The sequence below is a fragment of the Diabrotica virgifera genome, chromosome 5, assembly GCF_917563875.1.
Source record: "Diabrotica virgifera virgifera chromosome 5, PGI_DIABVI_V3a".
NCBI lineage: Eukaryota > Metazoa > Arthropoda > Insecta > Coleoptera > Chrysomelidae > Diabrotica > Diabrotica virgifera.
The window spans coordinates 200086770-200112386 of record NC_065447.1 but is presented as its reverse complement, the minus strand read 5'-3'; the positions used below and the strand labels follow the sequence as shown (position 1 = coordinate 200112386).

The 25617-nt window shown below is 32.8% G+C and overlaps 1 protein-coding gene across 3 annotated transcripts in view; it reads left to right on the top strand.

Moving 5' to 3' along the window:
• LOC114326217 (UDP-glycosyltransferase UGT5-like) overlaps positions 1 to 25617 on the top strand; it is a 203223-nt gene that overhangs the window by 100253 nt on the left and 77353 nt on the right. For 2 of the 3 annotated variants that reach the window (XM_028274508.2, XM_028274509.2), the window contains exon 2: positions 14665 to 14887. The exons of the other annotated variant lie outside the window; for it this stretch is intronic. In XM_028274508.2, coding sequence (XP_028130309.1) covers positions 14665 to 14887 — 223 coding nt within the window. The remainder of the gene's footprint in view (positions 1 to 14664; positions 14888 to 25617) is intronic. 3 annotated transcript variants of the gene reach the window in all.

Sequence of the window (25617 nt, the reverse complement as noted above, 5' to 3'; positions counted from 1 at the left end):
GACTCGACAGTAGATTTCACAAAGATACCTACACCACCGCTAGCTATCTGCTGCACTGGTCTACATTTAGTGTAAGATGTATAGTTTTTTAAATTTACTTTATTATTAGAAAGTCGCGTTTCTTGTAAACATATTACTAAAGGTGAAAATTCATTGATTAGTATTTTTAAGTTTTCGATATGGCTGTAGAAGCCATTTAAATTCCATTGAACTATGAATTTGTTATTGAATAGGGTTACAGTCGCTTTCTTCCTCAGTAACAGAAGAGTAGTTGTCTGTTCCGTTTAGCTTTTTTAAAATCCTTGAAATATTGTTTTTAAGGCGTCGGTCGTTTGCGTTTGCGTGCACCATTTGCAATTCAGCGCTAAGTCCTTGTAGGTCATTAGTATAATCCTTTGCTATTGTTTCAGGCAATTTGGAGCCTATAGCATTTGTAATATAGTCACATAGTTCTGTATATTTTAGTGGGTAAAGAGTAGTGGCTGACGATAAAATGGCTTCTATAGGTTTCATTGAGGTTTCGATGTTAAGTGCTTTTTTTATTCTTTTGGGTGCAGATTGCTTTGGAGCTGGAAGTATTATTTTTTGATTTTCTGACTCTATTATTTCAGGAGATGTTGAAATTTGTCTTTTGATAGAAGTATGTGCTACTATGTTGGTAGTATTAGATGATGATTCAGATAGGTTTTGTGAGTTGGAGGAGGCACTTGGTGGTGGGTTGGTTATAGAAGTAGGAGGAGTACTGGATTGATGAGCAGTTGGAGACTCTGATGTAATGGATTTTTGATTTATTGGATAATTTTCTGTTTCAGAAGTATTAACATTCATAGGTTGAGATAACTGGTCAAGATTTTGTTCATTAGTTGATTCAGTAGTGCAGTTTTCATCTTTATGCCCTGTGGTATTACATTTAGAGCAATTTAGACCATCTAAGGAAAGATAAATTCTGTAAGCGGTGTTGTCGTGAGATATTAGAAGTGAATTTGGGATAGACTTATTAATTGTTGGAGAAACAAATACTTGACGCCTAAAGCTCAATATATGACTGTATTCAGATTCAGGCATGCCAACTTTTAAAAATGTTATTTTAGACACTGCAGTAAGCTCCAATTTTATAAGCTTTTCTTCGATTATAGTATTTGGAATACTGGGACAGACACCTGATATCACTAGTCGGCTTGCAGGAGTAATTAATCTTCTGATCTCTATGTCATTTCCTTGTATTGAAACGGATTTGTGATTATGTAGTAAATTTTCTACGATTGTGGTGTTACTAAGATAGATGCATACTCGGTTGTTTGAGATTCTGGACGCGAAGATGATATTTTTTGGTTGTACTATAGTTCCTATTGCTGTTATGTATTCATGTATTTTTATGTCTGGTACAGATGACAAAACGACTGCTTGTTGCTTGGTGGGGAAGTTAAAATTCGTTACGGCGTTGGAATAAGTAATTGTTGAAGATGTTGAAGAGGTAGTTTGTGTTGATAGTGGTTTGGTATGAGTTAAATTATCGCTATCCATTTTTAATTTTTGCTTTCTTCATTTGAAGGAAATTTTCTAGAGCCGCTCCTGACTTAATTTAAATAAGCCGGTTATTCGGCGTTTTTATTTTAAATAAAAATGGATTTTCTGTTGGTTAGGTTTCAGCAATATTCTTTAAGAAATGGTTTGATATGATCGAAATGAAAATTGTACTTACAATTTTTCTTCTCTGCACTTAAAAACCACTTTAAACTTCACTCTTATTACAAACTTGTTTTCTAATTATTGGTATAAACCAACAAAAAACACGTTTAATCGGAGCTGAAATGTATCGATACTTTTATAACGAGTTCCAGGGCCGGAGAACCAAATGAGTTTATTAATTACTAAATTACAAAATTTACGAATTGTCAATTCCCAGACTCACAGAATAGTCCGTTAAATGTTTGAAACTTTAAAATCTTGCTTCCTTGAAAAACTTGGCATTGAAGCTCTTGATAGCAGCGTTGTTCTTATGAATCCATCTCTGTTCTTGGCACCAACGAGTTTTGAGCAGGCTTCAGTTACCAATTTCACACAGCGCTCCACCGCTTGCGTGTGACACGGAAATTTATGGAAATTCTATTCTTCTGGTGTGTTGGCAGTTGAAATTTTGGCCCACATTTCTTCGTCAGATACTCTTCGCAACAACGGTGGTGGAGAAATAGCAGTAGTAGTCCAATCAATAATTTCATAATATTCGTTTGCCTGGAAGTTGAGTTTTGGGGGTTTAAAAGTTCGGACTAGCTTTTTATTGGAAGCTACGGTCCTTGATTTTATGATTCTTCTAAGCCCCAACTCTCTGATATGGGCCCTTTCATCAACAATCATACTGAGGAGCAAGTTTTCTGGATGCGCGAAAAACGCATTCCTTTCAATTACTGGATCAACCATTTTTATCAAGTTTTCTGGAAGGAATCGTGAAGATTTTATTAAATTAAAAACATGTTTTGGTTCATCTGTAAGGTACTTACTTTTTTTTATCTTAAACCATACAGGCATGTAAGATTTAAGTATAAATTGTACCAAAATAAGATGTTCTTCAGAGGGACTTTCAACGCTCATATAAAGACGAATAACTCTGTTCGCTGTTGTCAGCCATCGGGAATGGGAGATACGACCTGGTTCACGAATTGCGAAGTCTATTGTGCAGGTGCCTGACTTGATAGCCAAACTTACATCCAGGAGATATTGTTGGTCTTTACTTAAGATTTTGCTATCGATGTCTGGAATCTCGCAATCAATGATTTGAAATTTTACTACTGGAAGTTTTTCACAATTTCTGAGTTGTGAGCCAATAGGACCACTAAAAGATTTTGGGCCAGTCGTTTCACCGTCCAAAGTTTGAAACAAGTGCCTGAACGGCAATTCGTTCAAATGCAAAAGGCAAACTCCCCACTGCAGCGGTCTTTTTATTTTTTCCTCGATTGTGCGAATTACACCGGTTTTCCAGCCTGTATTTGTGACGGTACCATCGCATCCAATTACATCAAGCTCATCGAGCGAAAAATTTGACTCATTCAAGTAGTCCAATATAGCACTAGCAATGTCCTTCGAAGTTCCAGTAGATGGCGTCACATGGCCAACATAAATCGAGCCAGGTTCTTTAATAATTGAAAAGTGTTCCTCTTTGGCACTTCTTCTGAAACACTTGTTATTAACTTCATCAATTTTTAAAGTTTTATCCTTTCGACCATCAAAGTATAGCCCTTGTATCAAGTTTGGTTCTTTTTTATCGTATCTTGGAGATTTGATCTGCATAAATTTTTTTCCCTCCTAACCTTATTCTTATCAATTATGAGGGAATCATCCTCTTTCGTTGCAAGACCAACGTCATGCATTACACTGGAGGCAATAGCAGCTGTTGCCCTGTCCGAAACACCAAATCGGTCACTGGCCAACGCTTATTTTTTAATTGTATCCGCATTTGCCACGGTTGTTTGCTCGGAATAGGAATATAGTTGTCACCGGAACTATCAGACTCTTCCTCTTCCATTGAGCTTCCATCTGAAGCTATTCTTGGTTTTGTTGCATCCTTAGAGCATGAAGGCTACGAATGTGAAACTAGTGGGATGTTAGACGACATAACCTGATTTTTTTTTTCTTTACGTTGCAGTCTTTTGGTAATTTTTTTCGACTCCTTCTTGTCTAAATTTCCAATTTTTCCTTGTCCAAGATTTCTTTGGAAATACATAAACTTAAGTTCAAGCACCGGAATTTTTTTATCTTTTTCACATTTACATGAAATTGATATAGGGCACTCACAGATCTCCGGGACCTTTTTGCAGTTGCAGGAGTATGCTATTTTACATTTACATGCAGATACATCAAAGAGTGATAAAGCCTTTTGTTTGAATTCCTCAATTTTCTCTTTGTACTTGTCTTTTTCCTTGTCACGCTTAAAGGACTTCATTAGATTACGGTAGCTAACGTGATATGAATTTATTAATTGAACAATTCTGTAGGGCGTCACTGTTGGTATTGATGCTTTGTCAAAGACGGCTTTTACTTTTGGAGCGACAATATTAGATATCTGAGAGAAACTTACAGGCTTGTTACTTTCTAATGCTAGAAGGTACTGTTCGTGGAAACAGCTCCGAAGGACATCTTGGAAAGTTGGAAGCTTACTCACAGGCAATTCCCTCGGGTAGCCAAACAATGGGCAATCAAAATCACTGCGAGTTATTTTCTTGGCAGCCATCACGCACGTGAATTTAAACTCAAACTTCACTCAAAAAATTATAAAAACAGTTTGCACTATCAACTCACAGCTAATACACGTAAGTTTAAACGAATCTGCTGACGTAAACTGCCGAGTAACAGAGAACATGAAAAAACATGATCGTTGAGGCTGCTTCCAGTGCATTGTGGGTGTAGAGAGTATAAGTGGGGGAAGCTCGGCTCAGTGCCAACCCATTACCCGAACGCACAGCTCATCTGCACTCGACTGTAAGATGCATCATTTTCGTGTCCGTTGCGCTACCTCAGATTAATAAAATTATACTTATCCAATTATTTATTGTATTTTTAAAACTCTAATGTAAAGGGATATCACTATAGCAGCCCAATATGCAGTTATTAGGATGTTCAAAAAAAAAAATTACAAAAACTCATGATTTTAGTGAAATTTCGAAAGTTCAGATGCGTTGCGCTAGCTGGGGGTTAGGTATATATTTTTTTTCTTTTTTGCATTTTGATAACCCATAATACAGACAAGTTTTTTTCGGTATAGCATTAAGAAAAAAAAATAAAAATTTTTTTCGGCCCACCCTAATAATATGGTCTTTCTTTTTGGAGTTCCGGTACATCCGATGTTATTTTAAATTACAAAAAAGAGCAATAAGATATCTGTTGGGCACAAAAGCACAACACACTGCACTTTGCTACTTCTACTTATTTTGCTACAGAAATGAACCTACATATTTTTCGTTCTAAACGCAAGTGTATTGAAATATAAATTTCTATGGGGTAACCCAAAGATTAAAAGTGTTGTTTACCAAAAACTTGACAAAAAACAATATGTATTAAGTGTAAAACAAAACAAAAAAAGAATGTGTGTGTACTTTGTACGCACGTAAGAAGTTACACTTCTATTATATGATTTCAACGAAATGAATATACTTTCGAACAGTTTATTTATATTTTATTTAAAGATTAAACTATTTGTTACTTAGTACTTTCCAAAAAATTTTATTAAAACAATAACAAAATTACAAAAAAAAAATAGAAAACACCCGGAATCGAATCGGGGACCTCTTGATCTCCAGTAGAACGCTCTACCACTAAGCTATACTTCTTTTGTTTGTGCGGGTGCGGACTACAAGATTTCTCAGACATAGTGTTAAATAGACCAAGTGAAGTATAAAAATACTTTAAATATTCTTTTTCTCATGAGCATCTTTCAGTGCGTCACAGTTTTTCGATTTCTTTCTAATGCATTAAATTGTATGTGACGGAAAAAAACGCACGTCGGTGATTACATTTCGTCGGTGACATTTTTAACATTTATTCTAGTTGTCAATAGATGGCGCTATAATCGAAAAAAAATATTTACGAATTATATAATATATCTACGAATATAATCTGTACAATTTATAAGACTATACAAATCAAAGAAAATACCATTTTGTAAATGCAATAAACACATTTGATTTGTTTTTATGCCAAATTGCAAATAAAATGTGACAATTGTCAGATTTAAATAAAATATCATGTCACTAAAATGTATATTATCACGGACTTACCTTTTCTTCTATCATTTGTGACGCACTGAAAAATGCTCACGAAAAGAAGCATATTACTTATTATCTTATTCCCGATGTAGACAAATCCAAAGATACAAAAATTGTAATAAATATATTTACTAAAAACACTAATATATTCTTTCCACACCTTTTTTGGACTAATACATACATAACTTAAAACATTTAGCAACGAACTCCATACTGTCTGTGTGCGCATGCGCGCAGAATAATAAAAATTCACTCCCAATCGCGCCTAAAGAAGTATAACTTTAAAAACAAAGTCAAAACGAGGTCAACTCTTATCTTTTATTTATAAAATCACCATAACACCTGCGCCAGAACTATTCGGAATTAGTTCTGTACCGGAACTAATTGCAGTGTTGCCGGTGTGGGTAGGTTTTCCACGGCATTAGATATTAATAGAGCTCGAGAAATATGCACTTAAAAACACTAAAATATGCATGCAAATATGCACAAAAAAAGTTAAAATATGCACTAAAATATGCTTTTATGCATTTAATGCATATAAATAAAAAAGACAGTAATCCTTGTATTGAATATTTTTAATTTATTTTATGCTAAAGTCACAAAAAATATTTATCGAAATTTCTATAACCTACATCATTATATACATTTATTCTTTATTTCATCATGATCATCATTCTTTATTATGTTATTATTAGAGTTAAAACTGTATATTATTAAATGTTGTTCTAAATTTTCTAGAGAAAAACTGTGCCGTCTATCTGGTAATAATTATTTATTCGCAGAAAAACTCCTCTCTTCTTCACTCCTGTTGAGTAGGTGCTCCACCTTGCAGAAATAAAAAAACAAATAGAGCAAAAATTACAAGCTATTTATCATATATTTCATATACCGTAAATTAAAAATTTCGAGCTCGTTATAGTGGGCAGGAATTTAATATTTTTATGGGGGGCTAGGCTGACTCAGCTCCCCACTACTTAAAAAAAAAGATATTGAATCGCAGGCAGAATTTGAGACAGAATTACGAGCTATTGAGGAATTAACATAGTTTCGATTTTTGAGTTTATCCCCTACACCCCCAAACAACTCTTTAATTGAGTCAACTCAAGAGAAAAATGTTGATATTGAAATAAGAGAAAAAAAGAAAAATATTGAGAAAACTTAAAATATATCGTATCGCGGATATAATTCAAATTATAAGAATAAATTCTTAAAATATTCGCATTTGGATTATTGAGCTACAACTCCTTAACAATAAAACCTCCCCATCTTAATTATTTTGCGACTACATATCGATTATCTACAAATTTATTTATTTACATCAAAATGTAATAAAAATTAAAATGTATCAATCATTATCAAACGTCATTGGAATGCCCAATCAGAGCGAACTATCGCTGTCCTGCGCGTAGCACCAATAATTAATGTTTATTTTAAAAAAATTCCTGACGCCGTGGTGGTTAATCGATTTTAATTTTGCAAATTGCAAATGAAAGGTACAGTACACTTCTATAAGCAAAAAAAACTTGAAAAAGTTTCAACTTGCAATCTGCTTTATTTTCAGTCCTGTAACATTTTGAAAACATAAATTTTTTTTGCGAAAGCTGGATTGCAAAATTTATTTTGCAAAATCTATTGAACCGATCTTAATTAAATTTACAATATTGTTTTACTGTATTATAAAGTTTTCTGGGTGAATATGAAGGTCTTAAGTGTAGCATAAATGGTTGGAAAACGTAAAATGCCAATATTTTGTATGGTTTTTTCCCAATTATTGCTATTTTGCAACAAGGCTGACTACTTTTTAAATTTGCAACCAATTTTATATTTTAGGAAATTTAATTACGCAACTTTTATCTCAGTACAACTTTTCTCTAAAATGAATACTTTTAAAGTTATAATCAAAAAACGAATAGAAATATCGAATTTTTCCTTAATTTTTTGACATTTTGATTAATTAAACAATGTTCCGGACGTTTTTGAGAGGGAGGATAACTCAAATATTATTATTTGAGTTATTTTCAAGAAATTTCTCAAAAAAATTTGAGTCACCTCTCAACGTCCAAATGTACTAATATTTTTACAGATGCGCCCTGGTCTATGGTGGAAATACACGAAACGATGTCAGCGTTCGTCGCGTCGTGGCAAAATATTACCATTTTGGCGATTCTTTGTAATATCAGTGTCATTGTTTTTATAACAAATTTTATTAAAGAAAGGGAAATAAATTTTGCGTAAGTATTTAATTAGGCTAATAATAGCCAAAACAGTAAACGTAGTTTCTATAGATCTTCAATAATGACAAATAAATTAAAGAAAAGAGTAAACTATGAGAAATAAATTCAAAAGATGGATTCACACCAAATAATATTACTATAAAGATCACCAGATTCATTTTCTTTTTTGGTTGATCATATCGACGGTAATGCAGTAATCAGTATCGGACAACCCCTACAAGACTAATAACAATTTGCTAAAGAGGTCTCAAAATAACAGTTTTTCTATATAAATGCAGATAATAAATCTAAAAATTAAAGAAATAACTCGCATAATAAAGAAATAACTCACAAAAAATCGCCGATATGATGAATTTATCTAATAAATTTAAAAGTCAATAGTGTAAAAATTTTATAAATATTAATAATGTCAAAATTTCATAATTCATTGGAGTAAACCTGCCTTCTCGGTTGAAAGAATTACAAAAAAGCATTATAGCGCCGTTTTGAATTACTGCTCCACGTTTAAAAACGAGGATAGATTTTTCCCTTTTTGTTCCGTTTCGGGTTTAAAAGATAAATTGTGAAGAATTTTTAGGAACCCAGTTCTTAATACTACATCCACGTTAAACATAAGTTGGAAAAATATCGTTTAAAACCTTATTATTAATAATTTGTGACTTCACAATATGTGTTTATTATAATATGCTTAACTTCAAATTATTGTCGCCAATAATGTCAGGTGATGACGCTAGATGTCGCGTCAGTCATGCATGGAGCGAATAGGCTCACGGAATGTATGAGAGGCAAATAACGACAAATCTTTTAAAAACCTAATTACAAAACATAATTATTTATACAGGGTTTCCAAACAATATTTTTTTAAATGAATTAATTGACACATAATCAATAATGTATGCAGGCAGTTTATTTATTTCAAAATTCATTTTATTGCCTTCAGAAAAAGGAAAAAATGTAAAATATTTGACAAATAATAGACATTTCTTTTCGCTCAAAATAAATGTTCAAACGGCCAAAAGGCAGAGGGTGGCAGCTTGAATGTTGAATTTAAGAGAAAAGCAATGTTTATTTGTTGAAATAAAAATTTTTCCGTTTTCTGATAGCAGTAAAATGTGTTTTGAATGAAATAAATTACATACATTCTTCTTTTTTTTGTCAAATAATTTAATTGAAAAAAATATTTTTTGGCGCCCTATATAAATAATTATGTTAACGTGTCTATTACTGAATAGAAAAGTGAACAACCTTTCAAATGCGCTTGCACACAACCCCTATTCTTGTTTAAAAAATCGTCGATTACATCATCACGCCCAGATAGATGACATCAACTCAGATAATAAATATGTCATAATTATGTCAAAAAATCATAACTTAAAAATAAATATCGACCTGTTTTAGGATTTTTCCTTAAAGTTATCGGCTTAAGAAATAACGAATTTAGTCCTTTCGTTTGCACCATACTGTCTATTTTATTACATATTACACTAGATTATTTCACATGCAGATTAGTCGTTAAATTAATTAACTATTTCTAGATACTGGGAATATCAATATCAACATTTTTAGAGCACACACAAAATAAACAAGGAAGTCCGATAAACTCTACTTCTTAGTTTGACCAAAAGTGCAAACGCCTTTGGTGATTACTTAGTGGACAAAAAGTGCTTTGTTAGTAACTATAATTAAACTTGAATAAAAACTGTTTGTTCATGCCTATCGAACCAAATAAATAATAAATTCTTGGGTTACTGAACCTTTGGTACATTATCTGTGTTATATTACTTTAGAATTACAGGGGCATATCTTTTGTATAATGTATATCGAATAAATTCTTTGTATGATAAAACAGTTACGTTAAGGTATTCGCGGTGTGCAAGTACTTGGAAAGGGAAACGAGAAACGACCGTGCGCGAGTCGCGGAGAAATATTGCATCTATCTTAAATAATTCATATTGTCAATTGAAATTGTCAAATTGACGTATATTTCAACCTTCTGTCATTGACGCAGAAAAATTATATATTGCTCCACAATATTGATATGATATGCAATTATTATATAAAGGTAAATTTAATTAATTGTATTTTGCTTGCAGTACTGCATTTTAATAACTGATTTTATTTACTACATACAATTGTTTACGTTTGCTAAACATAACCTGCATCTTATTTTTTCTTCTTATTATTTTTTTGGACTATGGTCTTGACAATTATCCAACAACCAGGACTAATATAATTGGCCAATATAATTAAAAGTGCGAATAAAAGTACAGAGCGTAGAAATAGAGGTCGCTTTGCCATTTTATCTAACAATAAAACGTTTTTTTTTTAATTTTTGTTGAATGGTATCCATCACTTTGCTAGAATGCAGGAAAAGAGACCGGTTGGAAAGCCAAGAAAGTGCTGGGAAGACACAGTAATCAGCGATGCACAAGCTCTTTTAGAAGTCCGTGTACGGAGAAGAGTAGCCACAGACAAAAAAAGGTGGAAACAAAAAGTCAAAGGAGCCTCAGGCTCAATTTGGGCTGTAGTGCCATAGTAGAAGAAGAAAAGTAACTGATTCACATATTTGCATATTTAGGTATATATTTGACTTATACTTTGATTCACACCAACATAGTTACTATAAATCTTACGTTATTCTTCTTGTTTATGGCAATACCATTATGATGCTCAAGTTTTCTCTGTCTATAATATCCTATTCTCGGCTCTCCTTTGTAACGATGTACACAGGTTTAGTAGGGCCTACATAGACGCTATTTGTCATTACATCCTGATTCTGTTTAATTTAAGAATGGAATATGGTATTGGTTTTTTACTATGGTAAGATGTTCAATATTAGAGAGTCAAAAGTCAACACCAGAGGAACAATAATAACAAAAAGTGTACAAATATTGGCATTTGCAGATGATATTGATGTCATAGCTAGAAGCAAAAGAGAAATGATAGAAGCATTTAATGCGATAGAAAGAGCGGCACAAAACAGTGGCCTAAATATTAAGGAAATAAAAACCAAATACATGAAGGCCAGCAAATCGACAGGCCAAAGAAACCTACAGAATCTGACAATGGGAGACTATAACATCGAAAGCGTAAAATTTTTTACATATCCGGTTCACTAGTTACCGCAGATAACAATGTCAGCGAAGAAGTTAAGAGAAGAATACATATTGCTATTACAACATATAATGGACTAATTAAATATGTAAGATCTAACAACATCACGAGAAAAACCAAATGCAAAATATACAAAACCCTGATAAAACCGGTCCTTATACAGGGTGTCCCGAAAAGATTGGTTATAAATTATACCACAGATTCTGGGATCAAAAATAGGTTGATTGAACCTCACTTACCTATATACAATAGTGCACAAAAAAAAGTTACAGCCCTTTGAAGTTACAAAATGAAAATCTATTTTTTTTATATCGAAAACTCTCAGAGCTTTTTATTGAAAATGGACATGTGGAATTTTTATGACAGCAACATCTTAAAAAAAAAATTAAAGTAAAATTTGTGCACTCCATAAAAATTTTACGGGGGTTTTGTTCCCTTAAACCCCACAAAATTTTGTGTACGTTCCAATTAAATTATTATTGTGGCACCTTTAGTTAAACACAACGTTTTTAAAACTTTTTTGCCTCCTAGTACTTTTTCGATAAGCCAGTGTTTATCGAGATATTTTGAATATTTTTCGAATCCACCACATATTTCTATATGGTTAAGTATATGGTTAAGTACGATTATAGAGAGCTGTTAATAATCTGAAAACTTAATTATAATTTACATTTTTAGGTATATTTTGAAAAAGAAGCTACATCTCGGTAAAAGCTGACATGAAAAAAAGACTAAGAGGCAAAAGTTTTAAAAACACTGTGTTTAACTAATGATACCACAAAAATAGTTTAATTGGAACGTACACATACATTTGGGGGGTTTAAAGGAAAAAACCCCCATAAAATTTTTACGTAAATATATTGAAAAAGAAGCTGCATCCCGATAAAAACTGGCTTATTGAAAAAATACTAGGAGGCAAAAAAGTTTTAAAAACATTGTGTTTAACTAATGGTACCACAATAATGAATTAATTGAAACGTACACAAAAGTTTGGGGGGGTTTAAGGGAACAAAATTCCCATAAATTTTTTATGGGGTGGACAAATTTCACGTTAATTTTGTTTTAAGATATTCCTGCCATAAGAATGATGCATGTTCATTATTAATAAAAGATCTCCAATAGTCTTCGATATATTGAAAAAAATCGTTTTTCATTTTGTAACTTCAAAGGGCTGTAACTTTTTTATGAGCTCATTTGTACCAAGGCAAGTTAGGTTCAATCGAACTATTTTTGACCCCAGACCCCATGTGTGGTATAATTTATGACCAATCTTTTCGGGACACCCTGTATAATATGGATCAGAGACATGGACACTGTCGAAAAGCGATGAGAACTTATTAGGTAAGTTTGAACGAAAAATCTTAAGACACATATATAAGGGGGTGAAATAAAATGACGTATGGCGCAGAAGAAGAAGATAATTTTGAACTATACGCAGCATACAACGTACCCGACGTCATAACTTCCATAAAGATCGGACGTCTGCGCTGGATGGGCCATGTTGAACGGATGTTGGAGACCGAAACACCAAAACATATAATGAGTCAAACACCAGTAGGGAGAAGGTCAAAGGGAAGACCCAAACTTAGATACATGGAACAAGTGGAACCAGATCTGGAAACACTTGAGATTAGCCACTGGAAGAACAAAGCAAGGAACATAGCAGAATGCCGGAAAATCCTAGAACAAGCCAGGACCCAATAAGGGTTGTCGACCTACTGATGATGATGAAGAGATTCGATATAACATGTCTATTTATTATGAGAAATATGTATAACAGGTCTAAAGAGAGAGGGATAAGGATATATACGTATGAGTAGTTTAGAAAGTTACTAAATTAAGAAGATCAAAGAAGAAACAAAGAATGCCAGAGAGAAATAGTAAGAGATGAAGTTGTGGAGACGTTAAATATTATGAAGAATGGTAAGGCATTAGGACCTGATTGAATATCGGCGAGGGTTTGGAGAGATAAAGTAGTTGATGTGTAGCAAATGATGAGTAACATATACAGTCGAACCCGCTTATTGGAACAGCCTTCGTGCCAAGCAAAAATATTCTTATAACCGGGATATTCTAATAACCGATCATTGGTGGCTAGCCGTAATTAGTGTACCGAATAATATTATACGTAATAATAGTACATACTATGTTAATATGTATACAGTGATGAGCGCGTTAATAACCGGCAAAATAGCACAAAAGATGGAAAACATATTAAGTTGTGAGATAAAAAGAAATGAAACTAGTCGAGCTGGGAAATTTAGCTACATTAACCTATAAATTTACATTATATTGATTGATTCCCACCTTCAGCCGTATCGCACGAGTTTCCCGCTTCGCCTAGTTCGGCAAACTGCAGTCGCGTGCGGAAAAGAATGACTTTCTGCACTTGTTAAAATAACTCTTTATGTATTAAATATCTTTGCGGTTATCCTGCCACGTTGTAAACGGTTTTAGATTAGGGTTTTTTAAGCATATTTGACATGGCATGACTCAGAAAATTGTGGTGATATGAATAATATGTTTGTATAACAACGTGCAATAATTTTACTGACTTAAAATTTTATTTTTATATACGAAATAACTACACAACCGTCCTGCCTCTTTGTAAATAGCTTTATGTTAACATTCTTGAGATATGTCCAAAATGGCATGACTCAGAAAATCGTGTAAATTTCCACAAATTTTCTTACACATTTTTAACTATGTGTAGTAAAAAAGGTGTAACTAAACATCCTGCCATTTTGAATAATGTCTACTTAAATTATTTATTTTATAATTAAATTTATTTTATGACTCAGAAAATCACGGAACCAGGGTGAAAATTTTCCACAGATTTTTCCAAGGGACAAGTGCAGCTAAACATTAGGAGACGTCGTGCCAACATTTTTTTCGATCATTTTCAAATAATTATGTTTAGTTTATTAAGTTGGCAGGACTCAGAAAATTATGAAAATTTCATTATTTTCATTACATGTTCGTATATCCATATACACTCTTAGTCCTTTTGCAACCCTCCTGCCCAAAAAATTGTCTTCATAAAATTGATAGTATCCTGTCATTCTATGGATATGGCAGGACTCAGAAATTCATCGCCACTCCCCATTTTTTTCCTCATGGAAAATCTAATTTTCACAGGAAAATGTTACAGGAAACCCGTGGATTTTTCCATAGGTTGTAAGTACCTTTTCTAACCATCCAGTATTGCAAAGGGCAGGACTTAGAAAATCGTGGTTGAAGTTCTGTTAATATCTCCCGGTTTATTATTGTTTCCCACCTTTAGACTTATCGGACGAGTTTGGCAACTGCCACTGTGACAGTGACAGTTTTAGTTGACAAACTCCTCTGATACGTCTAAAGAGGAGAAACAATAAATAGAATGTAAGGTTATAGGTTTTTATCGCTAAATCTCCCACCTCCACTACTTTCATTTTTTTATCTCATAAATTAATGCGTTTTCCATCTTTCACGTTATTTTGCCGGTTATTAGCGAGCTCATAATTGTATAAAATTTTATTCTTCTGTTACATAATTTTTAATTATCTTAAATAATATTTCAGGATTTAAAGAAATGGATTGAAGACTCACCCGAAGGAGTAATATACTTTTGTATGGGTTCCATGACCAAAGGCCACACTTTTCCCAAAAGACAGCGAGAAGCGTTTTTACAAGCATTCGATTTGTTGCCATACAGAGTCTTGTGGAAATATGAGAATGAGTCAATGGAAGGGAAATCTGATAAAATTTTGTTGCGGAAATGGTTGCCTCAGTTAGATGTCTTATGTAAGTACGAATAATAATTTTACTTTACTGTCGATATTCTTCTTCTTCTTACGATGGGCATCCGTTCCGGATGATGGCGATCAGAATGGCTATCCTAACTTTGCTTGCTACTATTCCTAATAGTCCGGTTGCCGATGTATTAAACCAGGTTCTCAGGATTTGAAGTCCTGAATTTCTTCCTGGTCCTCTCTTTCCAAATACCCTGCCCAGAAAAATAAGTTGCAGCAAGCCATATCTCTGTTCATTATTCATAACATGGCCACGATATTCTACCTTGCGCTCTTTGATGGTGTTAATTATTATATCTGAATTGTTACAACAATCTTATTAATTAGCAAACGAATCTTTTGAAAGTAATTCAACCCATTTTAAACTTGAGCTTATTATAAAATTTATAAACTGTATTATTATTATCTATCTTATTCATTGGTTTTAAATACGATTTACGTAGTTCTATTTCTTTACTTGACCACTGGCAAATATACCCAACATATTTGTGGTGAATAACAGCAGCCATATTTCTTTTATATTTTTTTAACAATTGGCTCGTCCCTTTGGGGTAGATAAATGCAAAATAATATTTTTTAAAAAGATTTTTGTTTTCTTCGTCCATAATGGCTGTATCACTTAAAACCAGTACGACTAGAAAATCCGGAACAACTTTCTTTAGGTTGCTCTGTAGGTTTTATGCCCATTACGTTCTAATTGTTTTTTTATCTCTTCCTATTATAGGAGTATACTACTCCTTGTAATTCACATATCTTCACCCATTAGTCTTTGCTTTTTATAGCTACTACCAAAGTTATTTTTCCGTAAGAGGGCGCCTTATTTGAAAAAATGCCCGTTTTAAGAAATATGTAGCTTTTAGCACCCATTTTTTATAAGAGTAATAATTAGGAATAAAAACAAAATAAAAAACTAACCTTACACTGACAAAATTATAACGTAAACTACAACGTGGGGTAAAAAGATACGAAACGACTTATTTCCGACCATTATGAAAATCTAGTCAAGAAAGATATACATCTTCTATTTGTATTTATAGAGTAGGGAGGACGAGTCAAGACCCACAGCCCTTAGGATCTAATTGACCCATTGTGCATCCTCCCGGGGAGCTGTGGTCTTTAGCTCATTGTCCATCCTGCCATTTCCAAGAAGGTGGACATCTCCCTTATGTCGGCAGTCGGTGGCACCCAAAATCCCGACAGCCAAAATCCTGACAGCCAAAATTCCGACGGCCAAAATCCCGATACGCCAAAATCCCGACATACCAAAATCTCGATATGCCAGAATCAAGACATCCCACAATCCTCGCATAACTAAAAATCCCCACCACCACATTTTGAATATTTTTATTGTTTCCTTTTCAAATGCAGCACCAAATCATATTATGAAGAGTATTGAAATTAAAAAATTAATTACTTACTTACTAATAAGTACGGGTACTAATTATTATCTACTTTAAAAGAAAAAACTTCATTTTATAATGTAAAAGCTATACTTACTGAAATTGACGTTTATAGTGACTTGTTATCATCTATTATTACATAATATATGAAAGTAAACTTGAATTGAAGATTAATATATTGAACTATATATTGGCAAAAAAGAAAAATAATTTAATTCATGTTAGAAATTTTATTTAGAAAATTAGTTAATATTAAATGGTGAATACTTTTGTTTAGTAACAAATAATAAAAGCAGATGTCCATAAATAAAAAACCAGAAATAAATGTAATTATACATGGAGTAGTTTTCAATCATTATAGCAATATTAATAATATTTAAAAATATTAAAATATTACTAAAAGATTTTTAAAGTGAAAACTTATTGGTCCATTTTCTTGGTAACACCCCGAAGGCTTCTAAAATTTGCAGCCAGATAGATGCTGAAGCGAAGGAGACAAGAGGGAATTCAAAAAACTTACAATTCACGACCCCATCTGTTTAGCTGGTAAATTCCAACAGAAAATGGACCTAGTTACTCAAAGAAGTAAAGACCAATATAAAAATAAAATAAAAATTCCATTTTTATTTAGTTGCAATGCGAAGGCAAAACAATCTTATTTCTCACTTAGAATACGGAGCGCAGTCCAGCCCTCTGAAACGACGATTTTCGACTCTTGTTGGAGTCTCATCAGAGAGAACGTAGGCCTGTTGCTACATACTCTAAGTGACCAACACCGAGAGTTCATCCCCCACACCGCAACTGACGTGAATGGACTAGGTAACTAGCGTCATCCGGCAATTGTAAGATGAAATAGTTTTCAATCCTAATAGCAATATTAATAATATTTAAAAATATTAAAATATCACTCAAAGATCTTTAAATTGAAAATTTATTGGTCCATTTTCTTGATAACACCTCCAAGGCTTCTAAAATTTGCAAGCCAGATGGATGCTGAAGCGAAGAAGACAAGAAGGAATTCAAAAAACTTACAATTCAGGACCCCGTCTGTTTAGCTGGTAAATTCTAACAGAAAATGGACCTAGTAACTCAAAGAAGTAACGAATAATATAAAAATAAAATAAAAATTCAATTTTGATTCAGTTGCAATGCGTAGGCAAAACAATCTTATTTCTCACTTAGAATACGGAGCTCAGTCCAGCCCTCTGAATCGACGATTTTTGACTCTTGTTGGAGTCTCATCGGAGAGAACGTAGGTCTGCTGCTCCATACTCTAAGTGACCAACACCGAGAGTTCATCCCCCACAAATTTTAGAAGCTTTGGGTGTGTTACCAAGAAAATGGACCAATAAGTTTTCACTTTAAAAATCTTTTAGTAATATTTTAATATTTTTAAATATTATTAATATTGCTATTAGGATTGAGAACTACTCCATCTTTCAATTGCCAGATGACGCTAGTCATCTAGTCCATTCACGTCAGTTGCGGTGTGGTAGTGTGGGGGATGAATTCTCGGTGTTGGTAACTTAGCGCAGGGGTCACCAATTATATTTCCTGAGGGTCCGTTTCGAAAACCTATGACACTTCCGGAGTCCGGAATTAACACTACCTGTCTGTTTGTTCCAATTATTCGGTAAACAAATCAGAAGGGTGCAGTGCGAAATTTTTAGGCAGAAATTGTTTTTAACAGTTTTTTTAGTAAATCCAAAACATCACCTTTTTTGCTCCCGAAAATATGTTTATAGCACTTTTGGGTTCATCTTAAACAAAAAAGATTTTGTGTCATTTTTCTAAAAACTTGATAGATTTCAAATTTTAAGCGATTTATAAACTGAAAAATGCGAAAATAATTATTTTCGAAGCTTGAAAATTCATGTGTACATTATTATTTTTGCGGTTAAGTGCCTAAATTGAAATTTAAACATTCAATTTCAAGATTCTGATGAGTTATCGGGGTTTATTTCAATTTCGATCATTTGTTTTTATTGACGTATTTAATTAGCATATTGGCAATAATTAATTGAATACATAAGTAAATCATTAAGAAAAAAATATGTTAATAATAAACTATAAAATTTTAATAAATGTGGAGTATTTGTTGGGTATTTTTTGCATAAGTACGTATAACATGTATGTATAATAAGTGCGACAGAGACGCACCATAAATTGCGATGTGTGGCGACTTAAAAGTCGAGTGGACTCGCATAATTAACAATTAAAAACAACGGTCTATATTGAAGTAAGTCCCGATTACTCGTTAGAATCTTAAAATTGATATATAAACTTCAATTTAGGCACGTGGCAACCTGAAAATTAATAATTTACATAATATGAGTTTTCAAACCTCGAAAATGCGTAGGTATTTTTATATTTTTCAGATTTTAAATCGCTTATAACTCGAAAACCATCAACTTTTAAAAAAAAATACAAAAGACCTTTTTTTTAAATTCAATTTTTGGGGCTAAAAGATAATTTTGAATTTGTATAAAATGATTGTTTTGCCCAGCGTCCCGGGCCACGTCTGATTTGTTTAAGGGGACATTTCTGAACGGGAATCCACAAAAAACCGAATCAGAAAATTTGTCATTTTTTACAAAATTAAATTATCAGTGAGAAAAATTAGATTTTTTATTATGTACAACCTGTCTGAGGTTTGGAGTGAGTTTGGTGCAACTGATTCTCATTGGGGAGTTGAGATATTCATCTGTTAGCTGAGATCTGTACCGAGTTTTAATAAAGTTCATTCTTGATAAATGGGCTTCGCTCACATAAGTTAAATCAAACATAATAATATACAATTTTATGTCCAAACATTTTCAAAATTGCCAAACGCTCTATTCTGAATTTAATGACGGTCCGCACAAAAGTAGCTCACGGTCCGGATGCGGACCGCGGTCCGCTAATTGGTGACCCCTGACTTAGATATTAGAGCAGCAGACCTACGTTCTCTCCGATGAGACTCCAACAAGAGTCGAAAATCGTCGATTCAGAGGGCTGAACTGCGCTCCGTATTCTAAGTGAGAAATAATATTGTTTTGCCTTCGCATTGCAACTGAATGAAAATGGAGTTTTTAATTTAGTTTTGTAATTATCTATGTTAAAAAAGAAATTATTAAACCTTGACCAAAATACAGTATTTTTTATTGAAGTAAAACTTATAATGAACTGCCAAACAATTTAAGAGAATTAAATCTAAATATTAAAAAAAAATAAATAAATAAAATTAAGTTGCGATTCCAGACCTGATCGTGTTACCAGCAACTGGTTTTATAAACAGCTCTGAAATAATATTAGTAAAAATCGATAATTAACAAGTTAAAATTTCTACTAAAGTGATAATATTGATTATTTAAGTGCAGGAAATCATACGTGAGTAAAGAAAACTCTCATTTTGTTTGATTGCATGATAATAAACTGACCATTGTTCTGACTAACCTAACAATTTGGTTAGAATAAAAAGAGCAATTATCAAAATCTGGTTATTCGTCAACTTTTAAATAAAACAGGTCCGTACTCAGCCAAATTAATGAAACCGAAAAATCGAAAACGACCAAAATGAATAATAATAACAGCAATGGTATTATTGATACTGATAACTCACCAAACACTAAAAAATATTCCACAGCATTGACTCATTCACCAATAACTTTTCCAAGCAAAGAACAGGGAATTATCTTTTCTGCAATAGAAGGCCTCAAACTACAAGATTACTTATTAGAACTCGGACCAATTGTAGATCCAAAAAACATTATATTTTCATCCAAGATTTCAAACAACCGTGTTTGTGTATACTTGTCAAGTAAATCATTGGTAGACAAATTTTTAAAAGAACATAATTCTATTAAAATTAATAACACAGTAATGCCAGTAAGAAAGCTAGTTACCCCATCACAAAGACTTGTTCTATCCAACGTAAGTCCCACAATTCCACATAATTTATTGGAAACCAAGTTAAAAACTATTGGATTACAGCTAATGTCACCTATCACATTCTTACGAATTGGAGCACCTGATCCAGCGTATAGTCACGAACTTAGTTTTCGACGGCAGGTGTATATATCTCCTCCAGAAGATAATTTCCAAATTCCCGAAGTATTAAAAATTTATCCTGATGACTTAACATATCACATATATCTTACAACAGATACATTATGCTATAAGTGCAAACAACCAGGTCATTTGGAATCACGATGTGCCAGCCCCCAACTCCAAGCTCCTACTTCTCCATATACTAAATCACAACAACAAAATTCCTCTCTAGACAATCCCTCAGACAGCAATAATTCAAGTGAGTCTATATCAAATACTACTAACCTTGAAATGATATGTGAACAAACACCAATTACTCCTATACTCAATGAGCCTAATCACGACATACCCACTTCTTTTAAAGTTCAAACAACTTCAATAACTAATCCTACGACCTCTAAACGAAATGCAACATCTAGTCCAGAAGATACACCAGATATTACTAATTCCTCAGAAGCAAACTCTTACTTTCCAAAACCTGTCCCAAAAGCTCCAAAGAAAAAGTTGAAGTCGGAAGGCAAACCCTCATTAGAATTTCGAGAACTGCCCCAAAACATTATCAATTTCATTGACAACCACAATCCTAAGTTCCCACTCGATAGTCAACAATTCACTGATCTGCTAGAGAATACTCACGGTAGTAGTGATGCATTAAGCATTGCTAAAGAGTATACCGAAAATATTCCATCCCTTATAGATATGATAAATGCAATACATTCGCAGACTGAAGATCGAAAAATGAAAATCAAATGTACTAGACTAACTAAAAAATTAACTAAGCAAGTGCTCCGACTTTCTGTTTCATCTGACTTCGACAGTGATGTATCTCAAAACTAATTATTTAAATAAAAATATAATTCATGTATAATAATATTTTACAGTGAAATTTAAAGAGTTTTCACACCCGCCTACCCTTATTTCAGGTTTTAATTAGGAAATATTCTCCTGATATTATATGTCTTCAAGAAACTAATTTTAAAGACAACAGTGTGTGTGACTTGAAGTCGTAAAATGTCTACTATCAAAATAGACTGACAAATCATGCCAATGGTGGTGTTGCAATATATACTAAAACCGATTTACAAGTACACAGAATCACAATTAATACAAACTTAGAAACAATAGCAGTAACAGTAACAACAGGTACTAATCAAAAAATGAACATATGTAATATTTATATTCCCCCGAACCATAATATCCAAGGAAATGTACTTTACATTAATAGCGTAGTGACTTTAATAGCCATAATCTCCTATGGGGTTCCGAAAAAACTACTAAAAATGGAAAGTTATTAGCAAACATAATCAGTAGCCTGAATTTAAAAATAATGAACGATGGAGCTAAAACTCGTTTCGACGCAGCTTCTGGAAATTTTTCAGCAATTGACTTGTCTATTTCTGACCCATCGACGTTACTAAATCACACATGGCAAACCGTAGACGATTTATATGGAAGTGATCATTATCCAATAATAATAACAAAAATTTCCAAGCCCACAACAAAAACCAATCCTTTTCAAAAGTGGAAAATTAAGCAAGCCAACTGGAACATCTTTAAAACAAAAATTACCGAAGAAATATTAAATATCCCTATAAGTGAACAAGACATAAACTTAACTTTAAAATTGTTTAATAACTTAATCACTGAAGCCGCCACAATTGCAATGGGAAAAACAAAGTACATAGCAGAAAACAAAGTTGTACCCTGGTGGAATGAAGAGTGTGAATAATTGGCAATAAAGCAAAGTAAAAAAGCATTAAATACTTTCAAAAGACATAAAACTGATTATAACTTGATAAAGCTAAGGAAAAAAAGAGCATATGAAAAATTAATTACTACCAGATCTAAAAAAGAGTCTTGGAAAAAATACGTTCAAAGTATTAACAGGAATACTAACATGTCATCCGCATGGAAAAAAGTAAAGAAAATAGTTGGCGTCAATACACAAAATGGAATAAAATATCTAGAACGAAATGGAAACCTAATTATTGAAAACAAAAAATTGTAGAAGAATTAGCTGAAACATACAGATATACACAGTCTACAAATGAAAATTACAACAATATTTTTTGACGTTATCGGGAAGAAGAAGAAGCAAATCCAATAGAAGTTGTAGCTAGTAACGATGATATAAATACTCCAATTAATAAAACAGAACTGTTAGAAGCTGTCCAAATGTTAAAAAACACATCACCAGACCCAGATGACATACCCGCAATATTCCTACAACAATTACCTAACGAAGCTTTAGACTTCCTATTGAATCTTTTTAACATAATCTGGTGTAAACAAAAATTTCCCGACTTATGGAGACAAGCTATTGTCATCCCTATTCTAAAACCTAATAAGCCGGCAACATCAGCAGAATCATATAGGCCAATATCACTTACATGTTCTACTTGCAAATTGCTAGAGAAAATAATAAATAATAGACTTATGTGGCATTTGGAACATCACAATTTACTCATACCAGAACAAGCTGGATTTCGTCTGTTAAGATCCACTACAGATAATGTTTTACATTTAGAAAGTCAAATTAATGAAGCCTTCTGTAACAAACAGAAATGCATAGCTGTTTACTTTGATATCCACAAAGCATTTGATTTGGCATGGCGATACAGAATATTAAAAAAGCTACAGACTTGGGGAATTCAAGGAAACATGTTGGCATTTTTGAATAACTTTCTACATCAACGCAAATTTTCAGTACGAAGTAATGGAGAACATTCTACTATTAATTCTCAGGACAATGGAACACCACAAGGATCTGTAATTAGCCCTACACTTTTTTTAATTGCAATGAATGATGTTATAAAAAATCTCAAGAGACCTGCACAGGCTAGATTATATGCTGATGACATGATAATGTTCATCAAAGGAAAAAATATTAATTCCATGGTCAAATTTTTACAAGAAGAAGTAAACAAAATTGATAGTTGGTCTAATACGAGTGGATTCAATTTTTCAGCTGACAAGACACAATATATTATTTTTTCCAAAAAGCCTATTCACACTAACATACCTACCTTAAAATTCGGCACAAAGTTATTGAAACGATGTACAGAGATAAAATATTTAGGTTTAACATTCGACGAAAGTTTAAGTTGGAAATCACATATTAAGTAATTGGCAATATCATGTCAAAATGGTATAAATCAGTGATTCCCAAAGTGGTCCAGGTGGACCCCCAGGGGTCCTCGATTGACACAACGGGGGTCTACCTTGGCGTGAAATAATAATGGGGGTTCACAAGTTGTAAGTGTAGGTCCACGAAAATTTTATAGTGATTTGGTATTTATTTAAACAAATTTCCATTTTTTCGTAATATATCAATGGAAGTCAATGGAAAAAATAATGTTTTAATAGTAGGGACACAAAAATGTCATTATAACGCATTATAATGAGTTATTTTGATTAAAAATTTTATTTTTTTGTAGAAAACGTTAAAATACCGTTTTTTATATTTTGTTCCACTCCCAAAAAACTTGTCCTTCGATTTGACTGAAAATTTGCCCACAGGTAGCCAAAACACAGGACATTAATGGTTAAAAACTTTTTTATAGTCTTACAATATAAAAAAAAACGCGTGGAATAATATTGGGTGGAGTCAAAAATATAGGCGTCTACTTTAAGTACAATTAACTCGGAAAATATCGACTGTACGAGAAAATAGTTAAAAAAATTGTAATAATTATTGTAAACACGATTATTTGGAACAATTTCAGTTCCTAAAATTTTTGTCGACAAGTTGAAAATGGCGGAGATATTGAACAAAATCCACTGCTATCAAACCAATCAGGTCTTATGCTTGGGCCTTTACCGCATACGTACTATAGTATTTTTACTACAAAAACGTTATTACGTAGGTCAAAATTTTTGACGTAAGAGAACTGTCAAAACATTAGAATGTGACTTTTAATTACTGCTATGTTTATTATAAACACGGCAATAAGAAAAGTCACATTCTAATGTTTTGACAGTTCTCTTACGTCAAAAATTTTGACCTACGTAATAACGTTTTTGTAGTAAAAATACTATACCTGAAATATTGATTTTAGCAAAAAAATGAAAAATTAAAATTGTATAAAATTTAATTCTGTTTATTTTTGTATAGGTACATTTTTGTTATAAAACTAATAATAAACGAGATAATTCAATAATTATGCTTCAAGTGTCACTATTTCCCCCCATAACTCGGAAAATATCGACGGCACAAAAAAATTTATAATAAAAGGAATTACTTATAGGAAATCATATTTTGAACAATTTCAGTCCTTACACTTTTTGTCGGAAAGTTAAAAATGGCGGAGATATTGAGCAAAAACTGTTCTCCTTTAAAATCAAGATGAAGGCTAACGCAACGGCAGAATTTATCCGCGATTTTAAATTTACACTACTATTGACCCCCTAAAGCTTAAAAAAATAGAATCTTGCTTGGGTAGCTCGGCAAGCAAGATCAAATACTAACCCGACTGGACTATATAATTTTGACTCTGATGTTAGTGCATGTAGCTTTTCTTGTATTGTAAAACTAGATAAATTCTTTTAACAACTTAAAGTCCTGTGTTTTGCCTATCTCTGGGCAAATTTTCAGCTAAATAGAAAGACATGTATTTTGGGAATGGAGGTAAATGTAAAAAACCGTATTCTACAGGTTTTCCACCCTAAAATTGGATAAAGAAAAAGTATTAAATAAAGAAACTTGTTATAATGCCTAATAATAACATTTTTGAGTCCCTTCTATTAAAACATTATTTTTTCCATCGATACTTTACGATAAAAAATGCAAAGTTTAAATAAATTCCAAATCACTGTAAAATCGCTTGGAATGATATTATGAGAAAAAAAAAAAGAAGAAAAAGACGGTTTGACCTTCATTAATGTCTTATTTTTTCCCACCCAAGTTCACCCCACCCCCAAGCAATTTTCTAGACCCGCCACTGACGTGCACAGCTACGAAATACCACTTCTTCTGGGGGTCCACCGAAACCAGAAAATTTTTTAAAGTGGTCTACTAGAAAAAGTAGTTTGGGAACCTCTGGTATAAATCTTCTTAAATGTTTAGCCAACAAACAATGGGGTGCTGACGGAGATACATTACTGCTGTTGTATAGAAGCCTAATCCGATCAAAATTGGACTACGGATGTATTGCATATTCTTCAGCGTCGAAGTCAAATTTAAAAATCTTAGACATTATACACAACAATGCATTACGCATAATATCTGGAGCTTACAGAACAACTCCTGTTGCAAGCCTCGAGTGGGAACTTGGAGAGCCATCATTACATGAAC